Source organism: Pseudorasbora parva, chromosome 8 (assembly GCF_024679245.1).
Source record: "Pseudorasbora parva isolate DD20220531a chromosome 8, ASM2467924v1, whole genome shotgun sequence".
Taxonomy (NCBI): Eukaryota; Metazoa; Chordata; class Actinopteri; order Cypriniformes; family Gobionidae; genus Pseudorasbora; species Pseudorasbora parva.
The window spans coordinates 26,287,842-26,305,590 of NC_090179.1; the positions used below are offsets into that span (position 1 = coordinate 26,287,842).

Here is a 17,749-nt window from a genome sequence, read left to right on the forward strand (position 1 = left end):
AAAGGTAAATCTCGATGTTCTTACTTTGCTGGTCGTCTCCTTGCCCAGCTCCAGGGACCTTGATTGGTTTGGACCAAGTGGAGGGAGGGACAGAAGGCAAATCCTTTCATGAATTGAGTTGTGATGAGTGTAGTTTGAGAATGAGATTGGCAAACTGGGTTGAGGTGGACTAGGCACTGTTAACCTCTGGATGTTAACCCTCATGACCCCAACTCATCTGGACTAATCCAACCACATCCAGTAAAGTCTGAGTGATACAGGATACACAACATCATACATGCTCTTATAATGTAGCTGAGGTTCTTCTGTGTTTATATGGGAAAAGTCAATAGTAAATAGAACCCATATGATTAATGTCTAAAGTGGATTTTTTAAATGTCACCGGCGTGAACATAATTGCTTTTTTTTTGCCTTGATGGTATATCTAAAAGCTTTTTAGTAAATGTTCAGTAAATATTAAGTCTCCTCCACTGAACAGGTCATACGACGATATAAGTAAACAGACATACGCACAGTTGTAAGCCGTAAAATGTGTAAATATCTCACCTTCTGGTGACTTTAGGGGAAAATATGGGAAACGTATAGTAAGGTTCTTCTGATCATCTGACATTTTTGTGCTCACTATCAATGCACACTGCTGTTGGAAAGAGTATTTGTGTGTGTGTTTTCATTGCATGAGTTGAGATGCCAAACCAGAGAGCAGGAAAAGACTAGCAGAAATGTCTCTTGTCAAGTGTGCTTTGTTGTGCCATGTCCTGGTGCCAAACTATTCACCATGATCAGTTACACCTTCGCAGGGCTTAAGGCATGTTATTTCAGGGATTTATTTGCAGAACACACAGAAACAAGACTAATCAAAGAGGGATCACTTGAAATATAATACAGCTATGTAATGTATTGTTTTGAATAAGTACTGCTGAAACATGCCATTTTCAGAGGATTTAGTGCAACATGTTCTATATATCATTCTTTATTTATCTGATAATTTATCACACAGTGATATGAATGTGATGTATATATATAGAAAAAACCCACTTCAATCGAAGAAAAATGAATACATTCTCAAAACAAATCATTACAATCTAGATCAAATCCCATGAATCAACAAACACTGCATTTATGACAATGTGAGATAAATAAACACAGCTACAATTGTTAAATTCTGTCATTTTGTGTCATTCCCTCTAGTTTTGATTGCCTGTTGTGAACAAACCCCAAGCAGCAGTGTAACATAAGCACAGTTTCCTTTTACTATCACTATTGTTGCTTCTCTCCACCCTTCTTGCCATCTCCCATTCACATTAGAATATGATTTTAATACAGCAGTTCAGGAGGGCCGTGGTTCTGCCTCCCAGGTTCACTAGGAGGGTAAGGGAAAAATTCACCTGCATTGACATTCATTTTCCTTCTCTCCCTCCCTCCCTCGCTCTTTCTCTCTCCCTCTCTCTGTATCTGCCTCGGTTGTTTTCCTTGTCAGCAGTCAGTCAGTCAGTCAGTCACTATAAAAGCAGAGTGGCAACTCAGAGAGAGTTCTGAGGAGATCTACAGCTGGTTTGCAGGTATCTGTGTGGACTCTGACTGTCTTAGATTTAAAACCTGGGCCTGGAAGCACCACACACAGCTGTAAGTGAACTTTTTTATTTATTTATCATGCACTGTATTTGAGCAAACTGTCATTTTTTGTGTGTGTGTCTGGTACACTAGGATCAACATTGTGATAAGGTTTCATTGACAGCAAAATATCATTCTAGAAGCGATAAATCGGAGCTAAGAAGTCCAAATTAAAGGCGCACACATATGTAAACATCTGTGGGATCTCACTTTTCACTTACACAGATACTATTGTACAACTGTATCTCGTTTGGCACCAATAAATAAGGCATCAAGAAATGTCCCTCAGGCTCCTTGTTAGGCTTGTCTCCACCTGGATGAAATCTCCGCTGATATTCATCTAGGAAAGAGAAGAGAGGGATACAGGAAAGAGAAAGAGGGAGCGATAGAACGAGAAAGAGGGCAGGGAAAGGCAGGTGCAGCACGGCCGTCTCCCCTCTGGGTGCTGAAGTTCGGCAAAGTGCCCATTCTCTCCGGGATATGATTATGGATGGGTCTGATATAACATTTAAAATATGTTCTCATTATGATCCCAGCTGCCAGTGACCCGAGTGTGTGTAGCCGTGCAAACACGTGCACACATGCATATGTGTGTATTGGAAAACCTGTTGCAACAGGTCTGTCCCCTGTAGGTGTGTGGCTCTCACAGGATGGCTGGGGGCCAAATGGACTGAGCCTTTTACAAACTCCCAGTTGAAATCTCAGAGCTGAGCCGAGATTAATTTTACAAGGCGCAAGCTATTAGATGAATGCGATTCATTATTTAATGTAGTGTAATGTATGATCACAGATATGGTTTCCAGCTGTGATCTAGCAATCTTGCCCGCGTTGTTTGATCAAAATAATGCAGTGACATTAATATTATATATTAATCATATTATTAATGATAGTATTTATTGTTATGTTTAATGTTTATATATATATATGTATATATATATATATATATATATATATATATATATATATATATAATGTATATATATTTGGGAGTTTAGTTTAGTTTGTTTATATATATATATATATATATATATATATATATATATATATATATATATATATATATATATATATGATGTTTCCATATTTATATTTTATCAAAATTATTTATTTGTTGTATGCCGTTAACAACTTAAAAAGTAAGATTTTAGTTCATTGCTTTGAAGTTTATGCCGGAAGGCTTATACTGAAATTTCTGTCAGGTGCAGGGTTTAGTTGTATGCTTTCCAATCTCATCACACATCAATCATATTTTATCGGCATTAACAATATACTGTACACTAGTATTTTTCAGAAACCTATATTTCCTTCAAGATTTATAAGAGCAGCAAAGCTTCAACAGCATCCCTAAGTCTTTAGGATTTCTGTTTATGCTGCACAGTGATCTTAAACACTATATGTGCATTATAAATGACAATCCTGTCAATATTTACTCACCCTCGTGTCATTTAAAACCTTAATGATTTAATTTATTCTGTGGAACATGAAAATAGATGTTAGTCAGAATGTTGACTGCTCACTTCCATGTAATGAAAGTAAATGGTGAGCAGAGGCTTTCAAACTTAAGAATACACAATCTTGCCCTCTAAAATCTCGTGGCTTTTTTTATATTTTGTGGCTTTAGAAGACTCGCATTAGCGCACTAGAACTACTTTTGGATTTCTTGGACTACTTTTATTGACCAAATATATATATTTGACAGCCCCTGGTCACCATTTACTTTCATTGTATAGAAAACAGCAGCTTCAATATTCTGCTAATTTTCTCACTAAAAAAAAAAAAAAAACAGGTTTGGAATGACATGATGGTGAAAAAATGATGACAGAATTGTGATTTTTGGGTGAACTGTCCATTTGACCACATTTGGTGTGAAGTGCTGATATTTGTTTTTCAAACGTTCAGATGTGTTTCCATTGAATTGGAGTGAAAGTGCTATTGTAGACATACGGGAAGATATCCTACCAATTACTTGATGGATGACGGTGTAAAGGAAGATGCACAGTCCATTTAAAATGTCAATCAAGTGTGGTGAGAGTGCACAGATGGAGCTGTATAGACATGTAAGAGACCAGATCAAAGTGAGATAAATGTGATCATATTGAGAGAGGAAGGAGTCTTGAAATGAAGTACTTTTACATTTATACCTGTTTCAGCATTTTTATTCTTATTCCAGATGATCGTTACACACACACACACACACACACACACACACACACACACACACACACACACACACACACACACACACACACACACACACACACACACACACACACACACACACACACTTTAAAATGTATTTTCTTTTTTTATCTTGTATTAGAGGATTATATAGCATGGCTTACTGACCTCATTCAGAATTCTGACCTTTGCTTGATGTTGATGGAAAACTGAACGTGTGCATCGTGAATTTTCTGTAAATACGATTCTCTAAAAGAATACTGCTTATCAGTACATCAAATAATATTAGATACATGTCTATTAAAACTTAATTAGCACACAACTTATTAAATATAACCTTTAAGAACCTTTTTTTATTTAAAAAAGTATGTTGTAGCTTGCTTTAAGCAGTATTTAATTTAGTAGTTAAGCTCTTTATGAAGAACGTCCTGGGACCATGTAGGAATAAATTAATTCATCCTTTAAAAAATAAACAAAATCTGTAAAATTGTAGCTCTATCCCAATGGATGTATTAACAGGAGCGGGATCTCATTCGGTTCCATTTTAGTTAGTGATTTGACTGACTTTATTAAATTGACCTCAAAGCATTAAGTCAACATTTTAACTTTAATCTAATCATGCAGTACTTCCTATTGGCTAAACATTCCTAAATAAGACTCATATGATAATCCTTTTTTATTTATTTTTATAAATCACATTTTTGCTGTTTAACACATGCAGATTTGCTGTATACAATACACACTACATTCAGGATTTTCATTAACTGTTCAGAATTTTTTCTCTTCCTACATTCTATGTTTGTATTTATTTCTTTATTCTTTATTATTGAGGATGGGGTGGATTGGGTTCAAGATTTGTATGGTTGTTTTTTGCTTTGTATTTCTTGGCAAAAAAAAGAAAAGAAGAGAAAAATACCTCAATAAACAGTTGTTTATGTTGTAATTGCAGTTCTGTCTTTGTTGAAAACATACTGTAAATTTTGTAGTATGACTGGCTTTAAATTAGTAATGATATATATGTAAGGTAGAACGAACAGTATAAGTACATTATTCCTCTCATTTGGCTTAATAAATTAATTAATACCTAAACATTAAATGTTTATTAGCGTTGAACATGTTACATTTTATAGTTTATTATCTTTCCGCTAAGAAAAAAAAAAAAACTCCACTACAATGTACAACATAATCAGTTTAGTGGCAAGATGAGCACTTACTGCAACACATTATAGTATCAATAACCCGTATATAAATAATATCAATAACCCGTTAGAGCCCGGACTACAGATGCAGCAAAGAGCCGAGTAAAATACAATAGTTGAAATAAAAAAGTTATGATTGTTTATAGTAAAAGACTTAAAAAACAACAACATATACTTTAAAATGATATGTAGCGTAAAATAGCACGCCTCAGTTGTTTGCCGAATTCTCGTTTAAACACATAATCACCCAATAACCTTTTTTGTGTACTCAGCTGTTTTCTCTCAAGGGTGGAAATGGCTTGTATCTCGACCATAACAGGTCAGAGGATCAGTTTAAAAGTCACAGTGATGGACCATAAAGGCCAGCTCAACTTCCTCTCCAGTACTGAATTACACTCTATGTTTCAGATGGAGCAAAACTCCCCATCTCCATTTCATGTCACTAACATACTTCTGCTTCTCCTTCATGGTTTGTTGGTGATTTTAATGAGTTTTTGGCTCAAACAGCACTGTCTGCTGACAGTAAATGAGAGTAGCCTGAATTTCCAGGAATACATGGCCTTATGTTTTACCTGTTTATGATCAGATAGCAGCCAGGGCAATGATATATGCATATTAAGGCCTTTCACTTCAACAGAAAACATGGACCATCAATGTTATGGAAAACGCTTTCTTATAGTAGACTGTTGGAAAAGGATTTTCATTACAAGCAGTTTCACAATTATGACCCATAAGACTAGGTTTGCCCAAAGGCCAAATAGCTAGGGAGATAGATTATCTGGAGACATGGAAAATACCTTTATGACATAATGTCATTTGAGGTTGTTATTGTATATGTATATAAATATATCTCTGGAAATATATTCCAACAGTATGAAACATGCTTGAAAACAGGTCTTTGTGTGCCCCCAATTTAGTAAGGATCAAGCTGACAAGCATGATAGCATTCCACGTATAATTCCTTAAAACCACAGCTGCTGACACTTTAGTGCAAAAAATATTTATATTTTATATTTTCTTTTTACAAGGTTATTCTTCTTTTTGTTTTACTGGATTTTGTTCCAACATTCGATGTGCTACTGAGTGCATTATTCATATTGAGAAGTTATGATATATTAATCATGACAAGCATGATATTTTCTTGAAAATATGGAAGCCTGTATTAGAATACTTGAGAATATGATCATTATATACTGGGTCTCATTACATTACATATTTGTAACGATTAATCTACCTTCCTGATGTTACCACTGTGATCTGTTTGGAACCCCTTTATTTTATGTATCAGAAATACTTATCCTCAACTAGAATTGCTTAACTTTTATGTAATCGGTATACCGTACCATTGTTTCCTTTGTTAGACTTTTGTTCAGATAAAACAAATGTCATATCAGAAAATTAAATAAAGTTATAAAAAACAAAAAACAAAACGGAAGCTTATTTATATTTCTATCTACAAATAAAGCTAAAACCCGATGGTCTGTTGTGTTGTTTTGAAGAGGCAGGTTGTAGGGACGATGTCCTCTGCGTCCCAGGGCTTGGCTTTTCCATCCGTCAGCAGCAGAAGCAGCAGCAGCAGCTCACCAATTTCTTCTTCTTGTGAACTACAACCATTTGACCCTCTCGGGTCACCCTGCTTTCAGATGCCAGAGTCACAGGTATTAATGATTTTATTTTAAAATTCGTTCTTAATCAATTTGGTATTAGTTTGTTTTTGAAGGTTTTTAGTTTTACAGACTTTTTATTCTGTTTAGATAGATAGATAGATAGATAGATAGATAGATAGATAGATAGATAGATAGATAGATAGATAGATAGATAGATAGATTGATAGATAGATAGATAGATAGATAGATAGATAGATAGATAGATAGATAGATAGATAGATAGATAGATAGATAGATAGATAGACTGACAGACAGACAGACAGACAGACAGACAGACAGACAGACAGATAGACGGATGGATGGATGGATGGATGGATGGATGGATGGATGATTGGTTCTATATAACATCAGTCTATAGACTGTTCTGTAGTTGCCGCTTCTTATAAAGCGCTGCCCGCCAGCTGCTCTCGTTACAACTGTGTCATAATTATTACTTTTTGATGAGGACATGAACCTCCGCACAAGGCACTATTCAAGGACACAAGACCCTGGGGCACACATAGAAGTATTTCATCCTGCCTTTTCACCAAATCCTTTTGATTTAATATTAATTAATTATGGCCCCTAGGGAAGGCTGTATGTCACATGCTTTTGCTTTTATGGATTCTTTAGCAGATCAAAGATCTTTACATGCTACTGCATTTCCACTTGGAAAACTGCTTTATGTTAAAGAGTGCATTCGTTAGAAAGGAAACTGCAGTGTTGCTTTACATGGAGTAGGTGCTGTGTGTATTCAGCAACTTTAGGTTCTATGAATTTCATATTGCTGAGATAGCATGTTTTGTAGATAGCCTATTAGATGCATTTTCACATTATTTTGTTGTTCAATCCTAGTGTCACCAGAGCAATGTTGGAGAGGGGTTTGCACCGTACTCCCAAAGCGAAAGTGTTCCCTACAGGCAGAAGAGCACTATTGCGGAACGCTTTCGTAGACACAGTATTGATGGGAGTCCCGTTGAACAAGAATCTGGCCTGACGGAGAACAATCACTACCATCCGTACAGGCGTCAATGCAGTGAAGGGGCCGTCAGTGAGGTTCAACCCTTCAGCTGTCTCAGAAGAGCTGGGAAACTCACCACGGCCGATGGATTGGAGGAACAATCTTCTTGGAGTCCATTGAGCACTGATGTGGAGACGACAAGCATAATGGTGAGACTGAGTGACTGTTTAAACAGACATTTTAAGATTTCTTGTTTAGATGAAAGAAAAAAGAAAAGAAAATTATTTCCCCATTTTTAAAGGAATTTGCACAGATTTAAGATCTTAGTTTTTGTGGATTTAATTTTAAAAAGTGCCTTTTAGTATATAGGCCCTATATATCTGGTCAGAGTTGGAAACACCCTGAAAGTTAGAATAGAAAGAAGTTAGAGTAAAAATATAGAATAATACAAACAATCAACCAACACATAACAGTTAAAAGCTTTTCTGAACAGAAAAAAGAGCTGATGGTGGAAGTCTAAATTTATTCTGAAGTGCCAACATTTTGTTTATTTCCCCCAAATAAAGGATAATGTGTTCCCTTTTGTCACTACCAAAACAATGATGGCATGTTTCGGTCATGACAGTTTCGAGCCTAGCTCAATGATGCTAATCAGCACATGGGCCATTCTACAGAATTGGGCTTAAGGGGTTCTTTATATGGCAGTGGTGTTTTATAGCACCTTAACCACCCTAAAGAACCGCTGAAGAATATATAGTACATAACCTTGAAATGTCTTTTAAATTCTTGCCAGCATATTTAGGCCAGGGGCAAAAGACATAGAAACAAGAAGGCAGGCAGATGTGCAAGCAGATGTCCTTATTACACTTTCTAAAGAAGCATTAACATATGATATATTAGAACTAAGTAAATCATGGTCTGCTCTTGGGCAGGGAACTCAACACCCCTACAATGAGTCTCAGACGAGCTCCGAAGAACCTCCTGGCTACACATCAGTTAACCATCAGACGTACAGTGCCATCAGTCCTGTACAACATCAGGTACACATGAACCAACGCGTGATATACTGATTATAAACGACCTTTCAAAAGTTTGTTCATTTTTTTTAAATAATATATATATATTTTAAAAGACGTCTTGTGCATTTATCCTTTCAGGATCATTAGATGAATAGAAAGTACAACAAAAATATAAATCTATTCCTGAAAATCTTTCTGACCCCAAATTTTGAACTGTAGTTTATATGCAAGTTGATATGGTAAACCTTGGCATGTGTAAGAAGGTAGAAATTATCAAAGGATCAAAATTTTGGATGCATGTTCAGTCAAAACATTGGAAGAAAGTTGTACTTCAACCTCAGACTGACAAATAACAAATATTTGCTCCTGTTGAACAAGGGTGTAGTATGTATACTACAGTATATATATATATATATATATATATATATATATATATATATATATATATATATATATATATATATATATATATATATATATATATATATATATATAGTGCCTCTGTATACACATGCACACACAATACAGTCAAAACAAAATGTATTCAGACACCTTTAACATTTTTTCCCATTATCACAATTGATTCACTATAGTTTATAAAATGGTAATAAAATATGACAAGAACACTTTGATAGAAAGAAATGGATTACAATCAGCTTTTATATTTAAGTACACTATTAGATATCAATTTAGGTTAACCAATTACAAGCAGTGCTTCATTTTGTTCAGTCTGTGGGGTAAAATATCGCATTAGCAATTAAAGAAAAAACACTTCAGCAAAACATGGTTAGGTCAAAGGGTCTGAATCATTTTGGTCCCTACATTTGGTCCCTACATTTTCACTGTATGAGGAATTTTAGAGTATAATATGTCACTGTTTACTTTATATTGCTATCCTCTCTTATATAAATTAACTACCTGCACCACTAGTGAAAAATGAAATATAGTGTCTGAATATTTTTTACTTTGACTGTATATATTATATTTACACACGTTTGTTACATGCAATTAATCGATTTGACGGCACTACAAATAATATTCTACTTTTTAAAATTACCAATAATTAAACAAATAGGCATTTATCCCTCTACAGTATTGTCTTCAACACATTTTAAATTCGAAGAGAGTTATTTGTGTGTTTGTATTGTTTCTAGTTTTACTCTTCAAGAGGAATAGACACGGTGTCTCACTACTATAGCCAAAACCTCTCATCACAAACGTCTCAAGACAATTCTGCCCAGACACTCTACCCTAAACCTGTCTACTCCTACAGGTATGTATATGCACCTATACCTGTATTATCCTGGAAAACTAAGACACATTTTTTCATATATCCTTTTCTGAAACTTTATCTGAAACCTGATAGTTCTAAAGAAGGCACAGCATATTATACAAGAAGTACCATGTTTAAATGTTTGTCACTTGCTTGAGCTACATAATAGCCAGATATAAATCTATATAGAAGTGCTAAATGGAACAACAAGTTTATATTTATTGTTTAAATGTGAATGCGTTTATGAAAGATTGCATTACTGTATTGTGTACAAAGAGATTCCCAATGGCAAAAGCATTTTCAGTAACTTTAATGACTTTTTTGAAAACAAAATAATGGATAGATGGAGAAATAGCAGTTGTAATTGTGGTATACAATCAGCGGATCCGTTGCACACTGTAAACACATATTATGTGAAAGCAAGATGAGCCCTCGCTGCTTCTACAATGCATACAAATGCATATATACGCACTACAAACAGAGGATGTGTGAAAAAGATGGTGTGCAAGCCAATGCGTCTTTGTATATGAACAGTTTCATTTTAAAATGCTAAACGCAATATCACACTTATAGTCATGCTGTTAGACTAAATATCAGCTGTAAGTGTTGATAATTTTGTGCAGCTTTGTCCAAACAATCATAAAAAACAATTTACAGCATGTTAATATATCAAATAATACAATAATACTATTTTTAACAAATAAAAAATAACTAAACTGCTAAACCATATAAGCCGTCATCTGTTATAAAATTAAAAATATTCCTATCTTTACTTTATGTATATCATCTTTATTTGGTATACCATATACCAATAAAAGGTATGTGCATGCACTATCACTTTGGCAAGTGCCTGCTAAATGCATATGCAAAATCATAAAAAACTTGGTCACAAGGGACAATACTTCCAAACAAATCAAAATAAACCAATGCATCACAATAGTGTTTGACTGGTGATTTTTCATGGTTAAATATTATTTCTTTGCAGTATTCTCATCTTTCTGGCTCTGAGGAATAGCAAAACAGGCAGTCTGCCAGTAAGTGAGATCTACAGCTTCATGACGGATCATTTCCCCTACTTCAAGGTAAACTGCACTACCGCTTCTCAGAAAATGTCTACATCTAATATACATTGATCTACAGTGAACAGATATAGTGGAGGATCCTGATAAAGGCAGAAGTAATGTAACAAATACAGAATGGAAACCAATTTGTGCCTCAAACTTCATGGAAAATGCATGTTATGGCATGATCGCCATATGATCATTTAATTCACCCTCCTCTTGAGGCTGTGCAGGTAAAGGGATTTACAATATGACATTAGATTCGTGCAACATGCAGATTCGTACCGACCCAGTGTTGAATTCACTGAGGGAAGGGTTTTAGAAAGATATCTCTTTATGTATTTAGAGAACTGACTGGTAAAATATTCTAACAACATCATGGCAATCACTCAGAACACCTTATCACGACCTTTTCACAACCTTATAGTTCATTTGTGATTCCTTAGACAGCACCTGATGGCTGGAAGAATTCTGTCCGACACAACCTCTCTTTGAACAAGTGCTTTGAGAAAGTAGAGAACAAGAATGGGAACTCTTCTCGAAAAGGCTGCCTGTGGGCCCTGAACCCAGCGAAGGTAGAGAAGATGCAAGAGGAACTTCACAAGTGGAGACGTAAAGACCCACTGACTGTACGGAGGAGCATGGCCCGGCCAGGTGCGTGAGAGCCTTCATTTGCTAATTCAAAATATATAAGGAAGCTAAATAGACTGTAGTGTTCAAGGTCCCTAGTACCGGTGTTGTGCCAAATCACCAAATCATTACTCCCCCTCACTAAACCTTCTACCTGATTGCTTAATCCTAACCCCACCCCCTAATCCTAATTAGATCCCAACACCTAATCCTATTCATACTGGTGAGGGGGTTACTCCAATAATCTGGAGTGGGACAGAATTTGGCACAAAACCGGTCCGCCGTCTAACCACCACCGATTGTTTAAGTAGCATAACTATATAAATGTAAACATTTATTTATATATATTTTTATATATTTTTTATAACATGCAAATATTAATGTGGCTTTAACTTCAGTGGAGTCATGTGGAAAGGTCTTTTTTCTAATACATAATTATTTATATTTCTTTAATGACTGTTTTGGGCTCGGACATCATGCCAATTCCCAAAGTTTTGCTTTGGGCCCCCAGAAGTCTAGGGTCAGCACTGAATGTCCCATTTGTTGGTCTGGAAGTCAAAAGTGCAAAATAAATGTCCCAGATTACCCAAAATTCACCTATTGTGTGCTATAGGTTTATTGTGAATGCATTTTATGCTTATGCTCCCCTGTTCAAAACTCAAACATGATAAAATAAATGATTGAACATTGTATTTATAAACGTTTCTGTTTCAAGAGAGAATGAGCCATCTTATATTTATATATAAAATGCATGCATCTATTTATTTAATGAATCCACACAAATCTATACTGTTTGGGGTCTTTAAACTCACCAAGGCTGCATTCATTTGATAAAAAAAAATCTAATAAAAACAGTAATGTTTATTTTTTTAAATATTACTTAAATTTAAAATAACATTTTTGTATGTGAATATATTTTAAAATATAATTAATTCCTGTGAGGGCAAAGATGAAAGTTCATTATGTCAGTCTTGATTATAAATGTCTCAAGAAACATCTATTTTCATTATCAAACAGCTGTCATATGCCGAAACTGCAATAATTTTTTCCCTAAATTCTTTGATTTATATAAAATTCATAAAATGTTCTGTCACTTATGATTAATTTAATGACTTTCTGAATAATATATATTTAATATATAGATAATACACTATATTACTTTCTTTTATATTGTAAATAAATTTATATTTATTGTATAATAAATCTAAGGTTCTACTATGTACCTTTAAGATTCTAATTCGCACTCTTAAAGTACTGATATGTACCATTGGGGGGTGAGTAAGGTACAAAGATGTACCTTTTCACTTTTGTACCTATAGGGTACCGCCCCAGTGACAGCACTGTACCTTTTTTTCTGAGAGTGTGTGTATATATATATATATATATATATATATATATATATATATATATATATTATAATACTATCATTAATATAGTATCATTAATATAGTTCCCATTATGCTCATTGTTTCAGAGGAGCTGGAACGTCTGCTTGGTGAGAGACCTGAAAAATTGAAGACTCTTGGAGCTCACTTCAGTCTGCCAAGCAGCCATACATATTCTCAGCCCTTAAGAGTCACCATGCATCCTGTCTACGGACATCAGCCCGTCCATGAGACTAGTGTCCTGCATCAGAAGTCTCTCTACAATCCTTTACCCTCTCAAAATGTCGTCCCGCCTCCCCCGTACTTACCTCCAGACTCTTTAGCTTTCCCATACTACTCTCCTGTCACCCATCAGCCCAGCGCTGGGCACCCCTCCAGTCCCAGGACAGGTAGCTTGGATTCCCCCTTACCAGCACACACCCCACCAATCTACAGCACCGGCCTGCAGGCTGATCACAGCGCTACAGCGAGCATGCAGGAGCTTCTGCTGGACGGAGAAATCAGTAATGATGTCGATGCATTAAATCCCAGCCTCACAGATCTACAATTACATGGTAAGATTGAGTTTGAAACATTAGTCATGTTTGCGGTGTTTGAGCTTTTTTAGCTGCGTTCACGCTGTCAGTGAAGGGATTATTTGTGTACCTGACTGAAATCTGATCTAAATGATTGAGTGTCTGACACTCTGTATTGCAACTGTTTAGATCCGATGTGTGTGTGCAGTCAGTCAACTTGCTATGTCTGTACACCAAAAAACACGAACAGAAACACTGAGGGGTTTGTAATAGAGCGCAAGAGTTCCGGTGTAGTGACACCCCCGAAATCAGGTCTCCTTTAGTAGCGATCCCATTGGTTCAAATAGCTTTTAATGATGTTTCATTAACACATTTCAGGAGGAGCATGTTTAAAGGGGCGATGAATTGGGAAATCAACTTACCCTTGAGCTTTTAATATATAAAAGGTCATGGTAATATAAAAATATCCTGTAATTTTTAGAGCTGAAAACTTCCTTGTTAGTCAAAGAAAAGCTTTTATAGACACCATGCCTAAAAAATGATCGTGTACGCATCTATACGTCATCACGCAACGAAACACCGCCTCTACAGAATAATAAGCATGTGTAATTCAGTAACCTCTCCCACCGATTCGTGGACCTGATTGGATTGCGCTAGCCAGCAGCAATAAACATGCCAAAGATAGCAAGATATTGCATTCCAATCCTAGCCGTGAGCATTTACTTCCAAGTCTCCAGTTTGGCACGACCATCAAAACCCAACGTTCAGGCGAGAGCCTCAAAACCAGTGTAGAAAATAGCCTATTACTTACGAATTATGATATTTTTTTCACGAACGTCATTAGTTGACCTTAGACAACAGTATACATTTTTTTGTTGACACCATGACACCTTTAAACGATCTATCCAATCATCACGTCATTCCAACCAGCTGTCAGCAATCAGTAATCAATATGTCTACTAATCCGCACAAGGGGAGGATTATATAGATCATATATGTTCATCGACAGCTTTTCAGTCTTCCTCACACTCACCTGATACTCACCTCACTACTTTACTTACCAGCGATACGGGGGGAGTACTCCAAGCTTGGGCCAAATACAGAGCTCAGAGCCCTCTCCTGAGACAGCACGCATACGCTTGCCATTTTTTTCTATCCGACTCATTTGTTAGTGTGAACTTGTGAAATGAGTACTCTCTTTAGCGCCTTATTACAATTCCTACAAAATCATTATGATAAATGCTGTTTCAACTATGTTATAATGCCCATTTATGTTATTTGGCTCATGTACCAGCATAGCATACAAATAGGCGATTAGACTGATAGCTTTGTTTATGCACACATCAGAACTTATATTCTCAATCTTTAATGTAATTACCAGTTAAATTAAGTGATAAATGTCCAAATATTTATAATTATAAATAACACAAATTAATGATGTTCAATTATTCACTTAATAGGCTATCACAGGCTTATTATTTATTTATTTATTTGTTCATTCATCCACACTTCACTTCAATATTCATAAAGTACCCTATGTACAAAAATCTGATTTGGACTGACAAGCCTATGGAATTAGGCTAGATGCCACATTAAATTTAAAGCAGATGAAAACCATGAGGGATAGACCTATGGCATGCACTGCATAAAGGTCCTAGTCCTAGATGATCACATCATTTTCACAACTCACAACTTTTAAAACTGTTTAATGGATTTTTTCCCCCCTTTTTTCGGGAAGATGTTTCATTAGGTGAACAATAGGATTGTTGTTAAACAACAGTAGGCCACCCTACAACTCAAGGGACACACTGTATTCTCTCCCTCACAGCATGTTCTCTGTTTTTGTTTTAAGGGAATCTTTGGGAGCAGCTAAGGAATGACAGCCTCGCTCCAGATTCACTGGTAGTTATGGACACAACCCCTTCCCTACTCCAGCTCAGTCCCACTCAATTACGGGACAGCGTGGGGGTCTGTGGGAGTCTAGCGGAGACTGAAGGTGGGGTGCAAGGCAGCGTTTCTGGGCTGTATCTCAGCGGGCTCTGCACAACCGTTTTCCCCGGTGCAGACATGTCAGGCCTCCTTTCTTCCTCAGGAAACACTCCTATTCCTCTTCTATGAGAAACTAACCTCTGTTTAGCATCAAGCCCTCTCTATATTTTCCAAAGTAGAAAAGTTTATATTTTTGAATGTCTAAAAAGTGTGACTTCTATGCTGAACGGTGTGCTTGAGTTATAAAAACAACATTAGCTTTAATGTTTTAATGTCCAATACCACCATCAACCTTTTGGATGCCATGGCTCCCATTGTTTACAAAAATATTCAAAGACCCAATGATTTTTAGAGGCATTTCTGATTTACTGGATAATAAATACAAATATTTTTTGTACACACAATTTCTACCTGATAATACTAGAGCCATAACTAGTGAATATGAACATAAAAATGAATATTTATAAGGAGTATAAAACGGTCCATGCAGGTATACGATTTTATTCATTCACATGACCAGAAACTTATGCAAGTATTTAAGATCCCTTTAATGTAGTTGAAAATTTAACAATATCGTTTTGTTTTTTTTGAAGTTTGCTGAAAATCAACATAATAGTATTGTTTGTTTTTGTGCACGTTTTTTTTTTAATCTATAAAAATGTTTCAGTTGGTAAGATGATCTGGACATGTTAGTCAGTAATTATTGTTGTTGCATCTGCCCTAGCAACCACTGGGGGGTGTGATTGCCTCTTTTTTATACTGTACTATACATTAAAAGCACTTAGCAAGTTAAAACACATCTCCTGAATTGCATGATTTTTACTGTGTCTCTAGAAGTTATTTTTTGTTTGAAAAAATTCTTAAAATAATTTATATTTTTTGATTAAGCAAAAATTAGAGCCTTATGCTCGAGTCCATCAAAACTGAGCCAGAACTGAGTCATATGATGCATATGATCACAGCATTCAAGGCAGTTGAGTTATTATACATTGTATACGACAGATCTATGCATTTTGCTGTAATTAATCTGATTAGAAAATATAGCAAATGTTTATTAGTGAAAATTATTATTCTAGGCCTTGGTTGTATCTTATATTATTCTTTTCTAAATATCTACACTGTTACTTTGTTTTTCCAAATTATTGACTGACAGTTCTTTTGTCCATGTTGAGAGAAAAATCAGGAATGAGGTGCAGAAGTGTTGTGTGGCTGTGTACACATGATGCTTATTGTAGTTGTAGACTAAATGTGAGCAGATTCACTGTTCCTGAAAATGAATAAAAACAAAGAAACACAAAACTATGAAAACCTGCAATAATTAATAGCATGTTAAATTACACAAATATACTTTATGTATTTAATCTCACTTTGATAACCAGTGCCTTTGCTGCTGACCTTCGATGATCCAAACCATAATAAGCTAAAATAATTTTTTAGATAAACGTCACATTTGTTTCATTTTTGAGTTTTTATTGTTGGAGTAAGAGCGTTGAACTTCTGTTCTATTCTTCTGCAATCCAGAATGGCAGCACAGATGAAAGGTTTGTTTGAGCTGTGCTCTCTGCTGTAGAGGCATGAATTTGCATTTCCATCAGCCTGAGGCTTTTGGTGTTAAAGGCCCTTTACATCTGCCCCAAAAAAATAAAAAATAAAATAAAATGTATTATATATATATATATATATATATATATATATATATATATATATATATATATATATATATATATATATATATATATATATATATAAAGCCCAGCCCAGGTGAGAAAAAGTAATGCAAAAGTAAGGTACCACATTACTTTCCAGTTAAAATTACCAATTTTTAAGTAACAAAGTTACTTTTTAGAGAGTAGCGTAATATTGTAATGCATAAAAGTAACTTTCCCCACCACTGCTCGTTATAAATAATAAATGTTTCTTTAGCATCAATCACCATATTACAATGATTTCTGAAGGATCATGTGACACTGAAGACTGGAGTATCAATGCTGAAAATGTAGCTTTGCCATCACAAATAAAATACATTTTAAAATGTATTAAGATAGAAAACAGTTATTTTAAATTGTTTTTAAACTTTTTTGTTATAATTGCTATTTTTTACTGTGTTTCTGATATATCTTCAAACAAGAGACTTGAGACTTAGTGACTTGAAACAGTATGTACAAATTAAGCATTGTTTTATCTAGATTAAAACACTGCACAAAAGTTTTATAAATAAAAACGAATGAATTTAAACAAACAATAATTTCAATTTTTTACATTTTTATTTTTCTCTTTTTTGT

The 17,749-nt window shown here is 35.1% G+C and overlaps 1 protein-coding gene across 1 annotated transcript; it reads left to right on the plus strand.

Moving 5' to 3' along the window:
• Positions 1-1,495: 1,495 nt before the first annotated feature.
• Positions 1,496-15,994, plus strand: foxn1 (forkhead box N1). Its single transcript, XM_067451724.1, has 9 exons — positions 1,496-1,623; positions 6,488-6,646; positions 7,490-7,804; positions 8,528-8,635; positions 9,769-9,887; positions 10,873-10,969; positions 11,395-11,602; positions 13,053-13,517; positions 15,331-15,994. Exons 2-9 carry the CDS (start codon positions 6,506-6,508, stop codon positions 15,594-15,596), a joined length of 1,719 nt encoding a protein of 572 aa, XP_067307825.1. The 5' UTR covers positions 1,496-1,623; positions 6,488-6,505; the 3' UTR covers positions 15,597-15,994.
• The last annotated feature ends 1,755 nt before the right edge of the window (positions 15,995-17,749 follow it).

What these genes read in the sequence shown, in the direction of transcription:
- foxn1 (XM_067451724.1), top strand. Translation starts at nt 6,506, where the DNA reads ATGTCCTCTGCGTCCCAGGGCTTGGCTTTTCCATCCGTCAGCAGCAGA. An exon ending in TCAGTCCTGTACAACATCAG is followed by an intron (nt 8,636 to 9,768) that starts GTACACATGAAC and finishes TATTGTTTCTAG; the next exon opens with TTTTACTCTTCAAGAGGAAT. An exon ending in GAGGAGCATGGCCCGGCCAG is followed by an intron (nt 11,603 to 13,052) that starts GTGCGTGAGAGC and finishes TCATTGTTTCAG; the next exon opens with AGGAGCTGGAACGTCTGCTT.